Raw genomic sequence first — 15,766 nt, forward strand, 5'->3', positions numbered from 1 at the left:
CTCGAGATAGAGAAATAGGATTTTTTTTTTTGTTGGTTTTGTAAATGTATTGCCTTAAACTGTGAATTGTCAACCAAGTGGAGGGCATTATAGGAATTGCAAACGCTCCTATAAGTAAAATACTTTTGGGATGACTGATAGAACTACGATGTCGTTTAAGGATGAGTCAGTAACCCCAAAAAAGTGACCGAAGGTAAAATCATAGCGTCGGCGATTTTCCACATCCTGCGGCGGCATAGGCAGAAACGACACCGTTTTCTGAATTGAAGTCTACTATAAAAAAGGAAAAAAAAGAATCGTTGGCCAACTTCCGCTCCCCTTTCCCCTTGAAGATTCCCCACACGAAGCTCCGACTTTTGCCCTAAAAATTTCCCCAAGCAGCGAATCAATCGACTCCGGCCATCAACCAATCTGACCATGGAAATGAATCAAGAATCAACAGGCATCCATCAAATCCTCCTCAAACTCCTCGACGGAACTCACCGATTCCTCAATTTCACCACCCCAATCATCACCAGCCATTCCCTAAAGCAACGAATCCAAACCCTAACATTCGTCCCCTCCCACCACCAACTCCTCCTCCTTCTTGGCCAGTCCAACTGCCCCCCCACCCTCCTTACCGACGATCACAAAACCCTCAATCTAAGTCCCTCTTCCGGGCCCCACTGCAAAACCCAGGATTTAGATGGGAACTCCCGATTCCCTTTGGTGGTTCACCTGTTGCTCCGGCTCAGGGGTGGGAAAGGTGGGTTTGGGTCGTTATTGAGGGGGGCGGCCACCAAAGCCGGACAGAAGAAGACTAACAATTTTGACGCGTGTCGGGATATGAGTGGCCGGAGGCTGAGGCATGTCAATGCGGAGAAGAAGTTGGAGGAGTGGAGGGCGGAGGCCGAGGAGAGGAAGCTGGAGAAGATTGCTGAGGAGTTTATTAAGAAGAAGGCCAAAGAGATGGTTAAGAACGGGAAGGGTAAAGGGGGTGTGGATACGGATAAGTATGTTCTGAAGTATAGAGAGGATTCTGCTAAGTGTATGCAAGAGGTTGAGAGGTCGGTTAGGGAATCGCTCAAAGGCCTCGTGTCTTCTTCCACGAAGAAGAAGAAAAGAGCTTCCGAGGGCAATGAGTCTGATGCCAAGAGGTTCAAGATATGGTAAGTTATTTTACTAGATTATATATCTTATTTGTTCCCTTTTAGTTGCATGTGCTTTTACCGTATAGCTTTTTGGAAATTGAAGTTGTATGCTCATAGACAGATTGACCCTGACATTATCTGTCAAGTTAATAGTAGCATAATTGTCAGGAGAGAGAGTTTTGTAGAGACTCGCATTCCTTTGTTTTTCTTCTGTAATCAAGTGTTCGTTACTGAGGTTATTATCTTGAGTCATTGTTGTGGGTAGAATCAACTTTTCAGATGTCTGCTGTCCAGCAAGTCATTGGTGCGTGTTTTGTTTGTGAGTGAATTAAAGGTTGTTAGCGTGGGAATTATATGGAATTAGCAAGAATATAATTGAAGGGTTCTTGACTGCAAATCACAAGAAGTGGGTGGGGTAATTGATGCATGCGTGATCAAGGTTTTTTCATGGAAGCATTTTGACTGGAATAGGTGGTGACTGTAAAACTTTGAATTTGCCTTTGTGCTCTCTCACTGGCCAATGTGGAAAGAGTATGTTGTGCATTAGAAAATTAGAAAGGCGTGTAGTCCCAGACTCCCAGGGGCTGAGTTTAGAACACCTCGCTCTTTATACACTCTCTTTTGGCAAAAATTTTTGTGGAATTTATTTATTTTACGATAAAAGTATCAAAGAACAAGTAAATGAATAAATAAAAATAAAAAAAGGTATTGTTTTCTGCCTTGAACATTTTGGTCTGTCAGAGTTGCAAATGCAATGCAAAACGTTGTCCTGATAGATATTGTTATAGTTAAAAGGAAATTTTTTTTTAACTTGACTAGTTATTGACCATCTCGTCTAATTTGCTTTTAGCAGGTTTGGTAAGAGAAAAGTAGCTGGTAGTGATAGTGAGGATGACAGTGATGAGGATGAGGATGAGAACAACAAATCTGTTGTTATAGATAAAGGGGATCAATCAGACTCCAGTAAAGAAGCTGAAGGAAGTTCTGATTCTGTTACAGAGGCTCGACGTGATGCGATTTCATCCGATACTGGCCCTTCTGAAAGCAGCTCTGAGGAAGAGAAGGACAATACTGTTAAAGAGGGTCGAGAATCTGGCGAAAGTGAGGTTGATCTCGTGGAAGCCGCAACTGTGATTGAACTTGAACTAGGAACTTTGGAAGAGAAGACTTTACAGGATGGAGACAAACTTTCCTTGCAGGCATCTGTTGTGGGAATTGGAACTATCCATGCCAAAAAGGAACCTTCTGATAAATCCTGTTTATCTGATGCGGGTGGTAGAGTTAGCCAGGCACCAACACAGTCTATTTCAGGGGAGGATGAGGCGTCGGCTGTTGTAGCCAGCAATGATTCTATCTCTAATCTGGCTATGCACGATGAAGTGGTGACAACTATAAATGCAGAGGCCTTGAATTTGGAGAAGCCAATTAATCTTGAAGAAATTAATTCAGCTGCTGAACTTGAGGTATTGTGCTTTCATAAACTCTATTTAGGCTATTTTCCTTTGCTATTTGACTAATTTAAGTAGTTTTTTGTGATTCTGATTTCTCATATATATACTTAATCTATAGAAATAATGTTTGCCATACTTACATATCTGTTTTACTAAAATTGTTTTTAATATTTTTATAAAGGCATTTCAAGGATTAGCACACAGGAAAAGGAGGTGGGCCCATTATTTAAATTGTAAAATTACCACCCATCCCCTAAATTGCAGCACTTCAAAATTACAGAAATCTCCTGTAACCTTCTTGTTGATATCTGTTGCACATTTTGTGCAAAACATGCCAAATGGAAGAACCTCAACGTTGTATCAGTGCACTAAGGGCTAGTTTTCTTACCCCTTGACTAGCATGTCTACCATGTTTAATTCAAAAAGTTTAATGGTACAAAAGTTATCTTGAACTAATTGTCTTGTGAGAGGTCCTGAAGAAATAAAATAGATTTCGAAGAGATGATAGTGATGGCTATTCTTTTCATAAAGAGGTAAGGGTACTTAATGCAACCGTAAAGAGATATTTTCCACTTTGCGGCAGTCTTTGTTTGGTCTTCAGCTTTGCCTCGATCAAACTGTAGTGACAAATTTCATGCTTTTTAGCTTTTATTCTTGTAGTTCTAATTGGCTACTATTGTTTGATCTTATTGGCATCTTTATACCACAAGTTTGACTCAAGCTTCTAGGTTGCTAATCTTTTTACTTGAAGCTGTGTCAGTCAAAGCTATCTGATCATTTCAAGTGATGCGCTTCTTGTAGTTTCGTGATGATTTTATTAAAGGAAAAATGCAGTAGTAGCAATTCTTGATGGCTAATCTGTTATTTTACATTACTCACATCACAACTAGAGACTGCGTATGCTTGATGAGAACTGGAGTTTGAGTTCTTCTCATTATTAAATTTGAGCTAACTGTGGTGATACCATTACTGGTTTTAGGTTCTTGGTTTGGAAAGGTTGAAATCCGAGCTTCAAGCACGAGGACTAAAATGTGGAGGTACTTTGCAAGAACGTGCAGCAAGGCTTTTTCTGCTCAAAACTACCCCTGTAGAGAAGCTTCCAAAGAAGTTACTTGCCAAGAAGTGAAATTATTTGGAATATTGTTTTATTTGTAGGGATCCCAAATCGAATAGCCTGGAGAGATGCTTGCATTATCATAACTGCAACCTAGTGTCCTGCTGGATTGTCCCGTACCGTGTTTACTTATGCAAAGGATGTTTTACATTTGTGTTAAAAAAAGTTAATTGTGAGCCTTAGTATTAGGTCCTAACGAAAAAAATATTGACGAGTTCTGGAGAAGCGTTGACGCTGTGTAAGGTTTAAGCCGTATGGCCCATCATGCATAAGATAGTCTGTATATATTTTCTCATCCGGACTTTGTTGCATAATCGAGTGATCTGTATTTTCCTGTCTACCCTTTCTGGAGCCAATGGCATCTTTTCAATTTCAGCCGGGAAGCTAATTGACATTTAACGCTTAGGTCAGTGGAAAAGCAATGGAATGTCTAATTTGAGGTCAAAATATCCCAGTTGGGAGTAGGAACGGATGTGCATAAATTATTTACCCGTCGAGCACTTTTTGTTTTGCACGGGAGGTATAACAGATAGTTTTAATTTCTGACATCTCCTGTTGGGGATCAGGCTCTCTCTACGATTGTGGGTGATAATTCTCTCCAATTGCCGGTGGGAACTGTACCATGTAGCGTAAATGCTTGCTTAAGGAATATAAACATCAGAACAACAAAAGTAGATACCAACACTATATTGTACAATTGTCACTAGTGATAATAATTATAAAGGCTCTTGATCCATTGGTTTGGGATCAATTGCCTTACAATAGTCAATTGTTAGTGGAACTTGTACCGTCTAGTATGGAATGCTAAAATAACAATATGCACAGACATAATTAACATTTTTTTACTACAAATGTTAGCAACTACGTTTAGGCACTGCCAGCAAATTGCAGTAAAGAAATTCTTGAGAGCTGAAATAGCAGGTAGCAAATGACAAGTGACAAATCTTTCGAAATTATAGAGAATAACTTTTAGACTAAAAATTTCATCTATAAACTGTGTTGTTTCAGAAATAGAGACAAGCCAAGAAGTCTTTTTTATACATTGTGACGGAGGTTTTATCAATTCAATCTCTTTCCTTCCTCAAGAAAAGAATCTAGTGCTACGTCCATCTTTGTGTTTAGAACTTTAGTAGGTAGGCATGTGCAACCTCAAAAAAAAAAAAAAAAATTTCCCAGAGCTAGGACAAGGAAAAGAAGAACTCATCTTAACGGGCCAGACCAGGTCATGTAGATTCACGAGTTAAGAGTAGCAGGGCTAGGAGAATTTCTGCAAACTGGACATGACCCATTCGATCGCAACCATTCATCAATGCAATCAGCATGGAAACAGTGGCGGCAATCGGGTATGCACCTGATTGCGTCTTTAGGGCGGTAATCTTGTAGACATATAGGGCAAGTAACATCAGCAAACCCTGGAAGGCGTCGGCTTTCGCCAAGAACTACTTTCTCATAGGTTTCAATAGTGGAATCATCGAGGCCTGCCACCGCCACTGCCGTGGTGGGTTGCGGTGCTATCGTAGCTGCGGTATTATTCTCCCCCTGAAGCCTGCGGGCTCTCATATCCGCCACGCATTTGTAACAATATAGACTCACTGAACAAGAAACGGCTGGTATAACAACAGACAGCGCAATAATTCTGAAGATTTCTAGACCTCTTGAACCTGCATATCAAATTCACGATTCAGCCGCGGTTAAATAAACCTAGTAATGAATTCTTTCTCATCCATGTAATATCATTCATACAGGTACTACATACTATATATTATATTTACCTGCGTGCAACGGGGTTAGACCTAATCTCGGCTTAGCATTAAACTTGGTTATCCCAACCTACCTCCTTCACCCGTCAGAGTAGCAAATACGAGTTTTTAATGAACTGATACATCATCCTCTTTTAGATATCTTTCAGCTGTAATCGAGATGACAAATTTTACCCTTCATGTCTCAAGTGCGTTCACTTTAATGCCTATGGTTTATAACCTGTATATTGTTTTTGGTAAAGTCAAAGTGGACAAAATCCTAGTAGCATTAAATTACCACTAAAACAAATAATTAAAAAAAAGAGAGAGAGAAGAGAAAGGAGGAGGGAGAGAGATTGACCAATACCAGGAGTTAAACAGTGGATAACCACCGTCCCTCACCAAGAATATGTTGACCCAATCAGAAAGTCAGAACTTCCTTCAAGCTTTATGCAACTCATTAATTTTGAACTTCGCATGTTTACACACTCAAGATTATTATTAGCTGCACATAATTGGGTAAAAACACCCAAAAACTGAAGAATGAGTATCTTTACCTGTTACAGGATCAAAACAGATGACCTCTCGGCTTGTGCTATTTGCAAACCCACAAAATTCGCCTTTTGCTTCACAACCTGAACAACTTGGAAGATCCCAAGACAATAGAAGATCACCATCAAGTCTAGATTGGAAACCAACCTCATTTTCATTCGGCCAAGAAATTGGAATTGGCAAAGTAACAAGTACAGCACACATGTTCATTGCTCTGGCAAGAGTCGGGGAAATAGCTACTATGGACGTTGTGGAGTTGCTAAGGCAATCAATAGCGGTGAGGTTAGACGTGACGAGGTCTGAAGAACAACTAAGGAAGGTGTAATTTCGAGAATAAGCAGCCATGAAAGGAGAGGACGACAGGTTTAGGTTGAAAAGACGTCTTGGTAGGCAACCATTTGGATCATAGAGCTGTATTTCCTGTGTGAGATAATTGATATCGCGCACATAAAAATCTCCAGAGTATGGAAGACTAAGGATTGGAATACCTTGCCAAGTGCAACTCAGATCAAAACCTGGATAGCCACAGTTTTGAGGTTGTTGTCCTACGTTGAAAGGAAACCTTATGCTGAAGCTGTTGTAGCCACAGTCAGAAGCTGGGCAATCATTTCTTGCATAGATGACCAAAAAGAGGAGGAAAAGAACCCAGGTGACTATCAGAATGCCCATATGCTTAAAGATTTCACCACGAGCAGGATTTTAGATCCTTTAGAATTATAAGCACTGTTTATGCTGAGGATTATATCACTAAAATATTACTTTCCAAAGTCAATACATTGTGGTGAGTTGAGATGCTGTGGGCCATTCCAATGACACTCGGGAATAAAAGTCAGAAGAAAGCCACATAATTTAACCGCGGATAAGAGCAAATAGCAATAGAATCTCTTTGGGTGTTTGGACAAGCAACAGAATGGAGAAGCATTCAGTGCTATTTTTGAGACAATGCAGCCCTAATGTCATGAAAAGAAGTTTAAGTGGAAGATGCATTGTAAATTAAACCTAACAATTTCACATTTCTATAAGGAAACTTGCTTACAATATTCATGCATATTATTGTTGCATTGCTCCTGCTCAGCTTCAATGCATGCTGGCAGAATCATTGACATGACATTATTGTTTACAAGACTAAAGTCCGTTATCTTACAAAAGAAGAGTTCTAATAATTATTACCGAGCAGACACTGACTGAATAGTTGGTATCTGCATCCTTGCACTGTTTCTTTTTTAAAGGGTCTATGTACATGAAAAACTGGACACTTTAGAACTGTTTCTTTTTTCGTATGGCAGAAAATAGACCTAACTGCACCATCTGTTGAGGTAATAAATGCAGAAATAGACTTCACGAAAAGAACCAAGTGACCCAAAATCTATCGCTGTAAACATCCAAATAAAATGCACAAATCTAAGTGTTTCGCATGCATTGAGACCACAATTGTTCTTAAATCTTTCTATCTGCTACAGTTTTAATATGATATACGGTCCTTTCTATTGATCCATTCCCTCTGAGAAATATATTAAGTTACTGCCCGATATTAAAAATATGAAATTGTTAGCTCTTATGATACCCCATAAGTATTTGATATCAACTTATGGATCTAAAAGTCAAATGAGAGGCAAGCAAAAACCTGGAAAACTTGTCGTACTGTAGTAGTGAAAACCAATTACAACAGAATGGAGGTTTCATCAAATATTGAAACCTGTTAAGTAGTAGCAACAGCTGAACTATAAGTATTTTTAGGAAAAAAAAACTGTTAAATGGATTGGACTAGTTCACTCAAATTTCCAAAGATAACCTAGAAGGCAAAACCTATAAATACATCAATAAATGCTTATCCTTCTTCAAGTTCAACTCAAATTCACTATTCTAAAATACCAAACTCAAATTTTCAAAAAATAAACTAAAATTAACCAGAATTAATCAGAACAGCCTAAAGTTAATAGTACAAATATATTCCGCACTACATGAAGTTCATTTGCGCGGGTCAGGAAAGCATTGAACTCCAAGTTTTATCAGCCTTCAGAAATTTATGCACCGTGTAAACAAAATCCGAAATTAAGAGAGAGAGAGAGAGAGAGCCAAACAAATTTCCAGAGAGAAGGCTTTAGAACCAGAGGGCGAAGATGGAGTCAGAAGTGACGAGATGAGAGGAGGATTTTTCAAAGAGGATCGATGGCGCAGCTGGAGCTGATTGGTTTAATCCTTCGAACTTGCAAATTGCCCGGTTCTCTCTGGCGATCACAGAGAGAGAGAGAGAGAGTTCAAAAGTTAAAAGCGTGAAGTTGTGGTAATGGAGCAAACGAATTATAGCTATTCATGGGCGCGGGAACGTTTGAACTTTGGATACGAAGTTCGGATTGCTAGGCTGAATTGAAGGGCTCGGACATGGGAGCATTTTTTGAAGATTTTAAATGCAGAATTTCCTACTCGTAACGCCTCTAGAGACTTAACCATCCAACTCGAGGTGTAAATTAATAAAGTTACTCAATTCGAACTCATGGATGATTCGATCAAATTACTCTCACTTTACCATCCAACTAGAGATATAAATTAATTTAGTTACTCAATTTAGATTCACGAGTAGCTTGATTAAAGGTTTGACTTGAAATCAGTATGAAATTTGAGTTACTTAATAAGATAATCGAGTCAAACTCAAGTAAAAAAAAATCAAATCTCGAGTATTCATCGAATCTTATTGAGTAGTATATTTATTATCTAATTTTTACCTATTTATTGTAAAATTATAAGTTTTTCTAAAAATATTGAGCTTTAGAACTCGATTGAGCTCAATTTGGTGGACCTCCAACTTCAGCTCGAGTAAGGTAAAATAAGCTCAGTCTCAAATTTAAACTCAACTTTGTATAACTCGATGAGCTCGAGTTCAAATTCATGTTCAAGCATTTTTACTCAACATTCGAGCTCGACTCAATTCGATAGTAGCACTACACCTAGTCCAACCCTCCCTACAGTGGGATGGGATTGCAGACATGCAACTCTTTATTTGTTAATTTGTTTATCATTTTAAAGGGAAAATTGTGATTCTCTCTTTTCTCCTTGTTTTGGTGAATTTTGTGTTTATAAAACGTTATGATTTAAGTTGAAATCAAAAAGATTATCCGCGTTTAAATTTGAATATTTCTATTTTACTTTCATATGTCATTTTACGTGTTTCTTAAACGTCGATTTAGTGCAATAACGTTTATCAGTTCTTGCAACAACAAAAGTCACCAAAAAAAAAAAAAAAAACAGCAGCAATATTTCTGAAACAGGCTGAGGTCTAATTATGAAAACAAACTGGGCATTTTAGTTGAAAAGCCCCTACGGCAGGCGTGGAGGCAATCATTTTCTGCAACAAATGACAGGAGAGAGGGGGACAAGGATCAAGAGGACTCTAGGAAATGTCCATATGCTTGAAGATTTTATCAGGGGAAGGGACTTTAAACATACGAGCACTTATACGAGGATTACATCAATCATATACTCTTCGAAGTCAATACTTTATGGTAAGATGCTGTGGGTGACAAATTGGAATATACCAAGGCAGAAGATAGCCATGTACTTTACCAAGGAATAAAATATCTGTTTGGAGTTTGGACGCTCAACGTGCAACGGCATATAAGAGCAAGGAAATGCTTCTACAGTGTAAATTATGAAGCTTCAATTGAAGATCCCTTGCGATTGAAGACCAAACATTTTCACATTACAAATAGGGAAAATTCTTTAAAATGTTCATGAATAATGGATATTGCTGCTGCTCAGATTGAATATATTCAATACTTGACGATGTTTACCTGACGAAGTCCAATATCATTTCGTGCAAAGAATATTGTCAATCAATTGTTACCAAAGCATACATGAATTACTGGACAGAACATCTTTGTACAACTTGTTTTTGTAAGGGAGTATGCACATGAAACTATGGACTCTGTGAAGTGAACCTGACTGCATCTTTTGGTTAGATATTCCTAGCACTAGAACAAAAATCAGGGAGGAAGAAATATCTGAAGCTTCATTGGGCCGAAGAGAGGCCGTCGGATTAGCTAAGCTTGTCGTATCTGGAAAAGATCACAGAAGCTGCTTTGATATTCTGATCGCGATGACTTTACCACCTTTTCCAGCTCTCATTGCATGATATTTGACATGTAGACCTGCAACAGCGAACAAATAGGAAAAGAAAAGCAGCATTAGCTTCTCTTGACTGTAAGATTGGGGATTCAAACGTTAATTGGTAAAAGGAACTGATCAAAACTAATCTGGGCGGAAATTATCAATATACCCCACAGTTTTACCTTCATTCGTTTGTAGATTGGTGTTCACAGCTACTGCATGATAAGTTATAATGGCTTTTGGTTGCCAGTCATTTGCTTTTGCCACCCAAGACTTGAGATTAAAGACTTCTGAGATTTCATACGTATCAGAGCAGAGACACACGTTTTTAGTGTGGGGCAGTAACTTAGCATAAGTAATAAACGAAAGGGGAAAAAATGGATTATTTATAATTCCAACATTTCTGCAGAGAGTCAAATGTGTAGTTGCTAGTCCCCATCCCTGACAATAATCTTCTTCACAATATCTAGAAAATACTAGCGTCTTTTAGAAACAAATATGGCCTCACTCGAGTATTAGCATGTAAAAAAATTTGATACTAATAAATACACAGCTTTGGTACGTAACGGATAAAAACAAGTCACGGTTACCTGCAGTAGACTGATCATTCAGGTGCTTGACGTCAAAAATGCCACCAGTGGCTGCAGCAGCATGCTTCTTGTTCTCATGAGATCCCAGTAACTCATAATCCCAATTCCCCTCCAGGTATCCGTCGCAGAGGAACAGCTCAATATGCCTGGCATCCAATATCTGCATCGTTCCTGTACGACAAGGCAATATCATTTAGTGCAATCTTTTACAGTATATATAATCTCAACCTCCATAGGTTGAACCAGTTCACAGGCAGACACAACTTAAGAGCTCAGTAATGCATGTTGTAACAAATAATTTGATCAGTGAAGGGAAAGCGAATCATACTTTGCTGTCCAAGGGTTATCATTTCGTCTTATTAAATATTGTTCCTTAGGTTCCAACAAAATAGCACCTATCTCCTTTGCTTTATGCCTACTTTCCGTCAATGGTTGATTGAATTGCTTACACAATAAAAGCACATGGTGTCTAAAGTTAACTGCACTGGAAGATCCAAACGATGAAGTCCTGCTGCTATAAACTTACATATAATATGCATCTATTTGGCTTACCATCACAAGTATTCAGATCGCATACAGGACACCGAACAAGCTGTAAATCTGTTACATTGACAAGATAGAACAATTAGAAACTTAATTCTGAATCCAGTTTACCTACTAATGACAAATGCTGCTATTTGCAACACTAAGACATTTTGAAATTACCGGCCAACCAGATCCCAGTTTTGATATCATTCAATACAACACAGCCATTCAGCTGCAACATTTTCTCTAATGTCTCTCCTTTTGTACTTTTAGGCAGAGCACTTATATTCTCCGTCAGGAGTGCAGTGGGTGAGTCAAAAAGAAATGATCCAACACGCATCCAATCTGATTATTCAATAACCAAGTAAATCAATGTGTTTAGATTGAAATGTTTTGCAATAAAATAATTTACTTCACAAATTCTAATCACCTTTTTATCTCACATCATAAAAAGTGCTACAGTAATTATCTCAAATAAATCATCGAAATAAACTCCTATCCAAATTTAGCTGTTCTTCAAATTTATGTTGTGAGATAATATTTTTACAGCACAGAGTATATGGTTCTTCAAAAGATGTAATCTGACCTTACAAGCAAATATCATTAGCTCCCTGTTAAGTGTGGTTAATTCTATCAGACAGAAGTGAGACTCTATGATGGAATCAAACAGCAGAATGTGGTTGAATGAACAAAAAATAAGGAGAACAGGTCTTGACATGCTCTATACTTCATCCATCAGCAGTCATCGTTTAATGACTTAAGTGCATGTGCTGGATTTCATTTATGACACACCCACAAAAGCAACAAAAGGAGACAAACATTAGGACTTTCGAGTGGATGGTTTGGGATATCAAATTGAGTCTTGATAGCATTTGTCGCTATACTGAGAATGCCCTTGGAATGATTATAAAATTCAGAAGTGCGTGTATTATTCCCCAAAATTTGCATTAACTAGCAGCTAATGTAATCTTAAAGAACTTGATGCGCTACTGCAATCACCTAGTCATTAGAGTGAGAGTTTAGTTACTGTCAGAGCTATAACAAGAAACGATGGTTACCTATATGCTTCTCCTGCTGGCGGAACGTATAAGAATGACTTCCATCTGCAAAGTATAACCCATTAATTTGATCAAATAACAATATTCCGAGAATATTTTTTTGACCCATATCTATTTGGAACACAATTTTAGGAATCAAAGGAGCAATATTACCAAAAGCCGTGGCATAGAGTTTTGTCCATTTGAATCCCACTTGTCGAGGATCGGGAACCTGGAGATCACGCAAGCAAGCATACTTCCATATGCTCTCATGCATCAGGATGCGATAGAACCACCGGCAAGTCAATGCAAGCATCAACAGAGATTTTCCATCTAAGAATTTGGCAATTTCTGTCCAAGCATCCTCTTCATACCTTTTAGATCAGACAAAGAATGTATTAGCAATCTCATATACTATTTCCAAAATTAACCACCAGACCAAGCCAACCACAGTAGTAAGATACCTACTTGTTCTTAAAATTGTCATTACGACTGTTTCAGCTTCCTAAATTTCTACAAACTTTAATCCTCCAATATCATGATGCTATTTAGTTACAGAACCACATGCACAGATAATTCATGACTGCTTCCACAGCTTAATAAACAAGTTACCAAAAGCAAGGTACAGTTAACTTTTTATGCTACTAATAATAAGTTAAGTTGAATAATCATGAGAAGTCATCCATGATCTAGAGAATTACCAAAGTCAATGCCAGAATCAGATATATTATTACATCAGACTTCGTGTTCAGGATTATAGAGCGAAACTTCTCGATCTATTAGTTGCACACAAAGGAATCTGAAGAAGAGAAATTAAAGACGCTGATGCATTTCAAACTGCACACTATCGTACTCAAATTTCCAAATGTCTGCCTGATTTAGCACTCCAAATTCAAATTTTCAAAATAGTATGGATTCCAATTCAATTATCAAAATTTCAAAACAGTATGGATTCCAATTCAATTATCAAATTTATGTTGCTTTAATCATTCAAAATCTCTCATCATCTCCAAGTATAATAAAGCGAATTAGAAACTGACGCAAATCTAAATTTAGGTAACACAAATTCACATCGCTGGGCCTAAATTGCATTGCGCATAACAGAGAAGCGCTAAAATTCAAATGTGGACATTTTTTATGCATCACAAGCACATACAAATTTCAAACTACGTAGCAACAGAAACAGAATAGACTAATTTCTGGTCATTACGGCATCAGATCAAAAACCGATCACGTAATGCTTTTTTTAAAGAAAAACTTTATTTAGCTAAAATCAAATCGAGTTACTAAAAGCTAATTAAATACTTCAACAGTCAATACGCCTCATATAAATCTAAATATTGGTGGAAAAAGTAATTAACCACCAGCTAAATTGAGTCAGAGAGAGAGAGAGAGAGAGCAGAAAAAACGGCGGCATGAAACCCAGAAGTACTGAAAAGATATTGCTAGCACAATTATTTTGAATTACAGAGAACCGATAGAGAATTAACTGAGTTTACGTGCTTTTGATCTCCGATCCGAAAATGATAATTCAACCGGAAGGTTAAGTAAAATCATTACCGAACCGAATTAAATATAGGCTTGCGCAGTTTGCGAAAATAAATAAGTCTAGTTTTAGCTTGCTCGCAAGCTAAAACTAGACTGAGAAAGAGAGATAGAGAGAGAAAGAAGAACCAGGAGAAGCTTGAGTGAGGATTGAGATAAGACGATCGAGGAGATACGCAGCAGCTGATGGATTTTGTCCTTCGAATTCGCTTCCCCATTTTCTTCTCTGTCCGCGATGAAAGCCGCGTGAATTTGAGCAGTGGAGGAAATGAGGTGAATGAATGGATCGGAGGTATTTATAGGCGCGCGAACGTTAGGATTCAAATGGCTGAGCTGTTGGCTACGATTATATGATTGTTGGTGCATCGGAAACTTCAGTGGACTTGCAAAATTGCAATTTGTTGCTCCATGTGGTAAATGGATAACAAAATTAAAATTTTTTCCCTTCATTTTCAGTAGATGATTTTTATGGTAATACTAATTTAATTTCAATTGAAGTTAAATACAATTTATGCTCGAATGTGACTAATGTTCCTACTTTGCTCTGAGGTATAATTCGTTTTTCTTTTTTTTTTTTAATATTAAATTGAATTTCGTATTATACTGTTTGTGTGATTTTGGTGTTCTCTTGTTATTAATCTGGCTTTATAGGGATTAGCAATAAAAGAGAAAGGATCAGAACCTACAAACGAAGAGTCTCATCTTTTGCTAAGCATTGTTGGACCAAGATAACCTTAATTTATTCTATATTTCAAAAAAGTGGAACTTGTACACAACTACCATTATATTGTTCAAGTGAAAATTGCATGTACCCAAAATACCATGATATATTATAAAACATTGAATCTCAAATTGCCATTTATAATTTTGCCTTTATTATTATTATTATGTCTAATGGGTGCTCATTACGCACTCATTAAGTTATACTTCAGGTGTTAGATTTTTAGTAAATTGGCTCTGTTTGGATTCAAGAGCTTTTCAAAAACTAGTTTTTCAAATACTATTTTTAAAAAGTACTCCAAAAAATACTCTAAAAAGTAATCTAAATTTTTTTTTTAATGTTTAAAAAATATCCCAAAATATATTCTAAAAACTCTTCTACTCTTAAATATCTCAAAATATTTTCTAAAATATACTATAAAAACTCTGTTACAGTAAAATTTTTCAAAAACGCCTCCAAAAACTGCTAATCCAAATGGCCATTAATCAAGAAAAGTTTATAAATTCAAAGGAGGGTAATAATAATTATAATGATAATTATTATTATTAATTTTGGCTTTCTAGTGAAGAGGGGAGGACTTTTTTCTCTGCAAAATTAAAAAGAAAACTTTGTAATATGTAAGGTCAATGGTACCAATTAGGGATGGCAATGGGGGCGGGTGCCCGCGGGTGCCCGCCCCGCGGGGGGCTCACGGGGCGGGGGGTGGGGCGGGGGCGGGGGGGAATTTTTTCCCCCCGCTTAGAAACGGGGCGGGGGGCGGGGGTATACTCCCCCGCCCCATCCCCCGCCCCGCCACCCGCAAAAAAATATATATATATATATATATAAATGACTATATATTATATGTAAGTTAATTAGTTATAAACTTATGATAATGATATTATTAGTTAGATGTATTATATAATGTATATTAGTTTATGTAATATAATTGATATTATCAATTATATGAATAATTATACATGTCTACTAATAGAATTTATTAATTAGTTATACTAAATTTACTAATACATTTATACTAAATTTCTAATTACACTTAATAGAATAACACTTTTTTCTCAAAAAAAAGCACAAACACAATGATGAATTAGTGATTGCATTTGTACTAAAAGTGAAAATTTGACTATTTTAGTTATATTTATTTATCATATTGGATTGTATTCAAATAACTTCTGTTTGATTGTTTTTATGAGTTTCAATTGTAAAATTACAATGAATAATAATTTGGTGATGTGTTGATATTTTAGTACTTGATTATTTA

General features: G+C 37.2%; 3 protein-coding genes across 4 annotated transcripts; 1 reads left to right on the forward strand and 2 right to left on the reverse strand.

The window, feature by feature from the left end:
- The first annotated feature begins 295 nt into the window (after positions 1 to 295).
- LOC113733303 (uncharacterized) lies at positions 296 to 4,035 on the forward strand. Of its 2 annotated transcripts, none has more exons than XM_027259615.2 (3): positions 296 to 1,148; positions 1,981 to 2,593; positions 3,561 to 4,035. In XM_027259615.2, the coding sequence occupies exons 1-3, from the start codon at positions 418 to 420 to the stop codon at positions 3,705 to 3,707; spliced, it is 1,491 nt and encodes a 496-aa protein (XP_027115416.2). In that variant the 5' UTR covers positions 296 to 417; the 3' UTR covers positions 3,708 to 4,035. The 2 variants fall into 2 exon arrangements, with proteins under 2 accessions (XP_027115416.2, XP_027115418.2); XM_027259617.2 differs by having other exon boundaries at positions 297 to 1,148; positions 1,984 to 2,593.
- A 627-nt stretch (positions 4,036 to 4,662) lies between these two features.
- LOC113733304 (putative RING-H2 finger protein ATL21A) lies at positions 4,663 to 8,400 on the reverse strand. The gene is made up of 2 exons (XM_027259618.2): positions 5,992 to 8,400; positions 4,663 to 5,356 (listed from the first exon to the last, which is right to left on the reverse strand). Exons 1-2 carry the CDS (start codon positions 6,653 to 6,655, stop codon positions 4,929 to 4,931), a joined length of 1,092 nt encoding a protein of 363 aa, XP_027115419.2. The 5' UTR covers positions 6,656 to 8,400; the 3' UTR covers positions 4,663 to 4,928.
- Positions 8,401 to 9,775: 1,375 nt separating this feature from the next.
- On the reverse strand, positions 9,776 to 14,038 carry LOC113733306 (probable F-box protein At3g61730). Its single transcript, XM_027259622.2, has 8 exons — positions 13,917 to 14,038; positions 12,417 to 12,616; positions 12,264 to 12,308; positions 11,386 to 11,550; positions 11,233 to 11,280; positions 10,681 to 10,851; positions 10,273 to 10,380; positions 9,776 to 10,131 (listed from the first exon to the last, which is right to left on the reverse strand). Exons 1-8 carry the CDS (start codon positions 14,003 to 14,005, stop codon positions 10,049 to 10,051), a joined length of 909 nt encoding a protein of 302 aa, XP_027115423.2. The 5' UTR covers positions 14,006 to 14,038; the 3' UTR covers positions 9,776 to 10,048.
- Between the last annotated feature and the right edge of the window lie 1,728 nt (positions 14,039 to 15,766).

The sequence above is a fragment of the Coffea arabica genome, chromosome 2c (assembly GCF_036785885.1).
Source record: "Coffea arabica cultivar ET-39 chromosome 2c, Coffea Arabica ET-39 HiFi, whole genome shotgun sequence".
In the NCBI taxonomy this organism is placed as follows: Eukaryota; Viridiplantae; Streptophyta; class Magnoliopsida; order Gentianales; family Rubiaceae; genus Coffea; species Coffea arabica.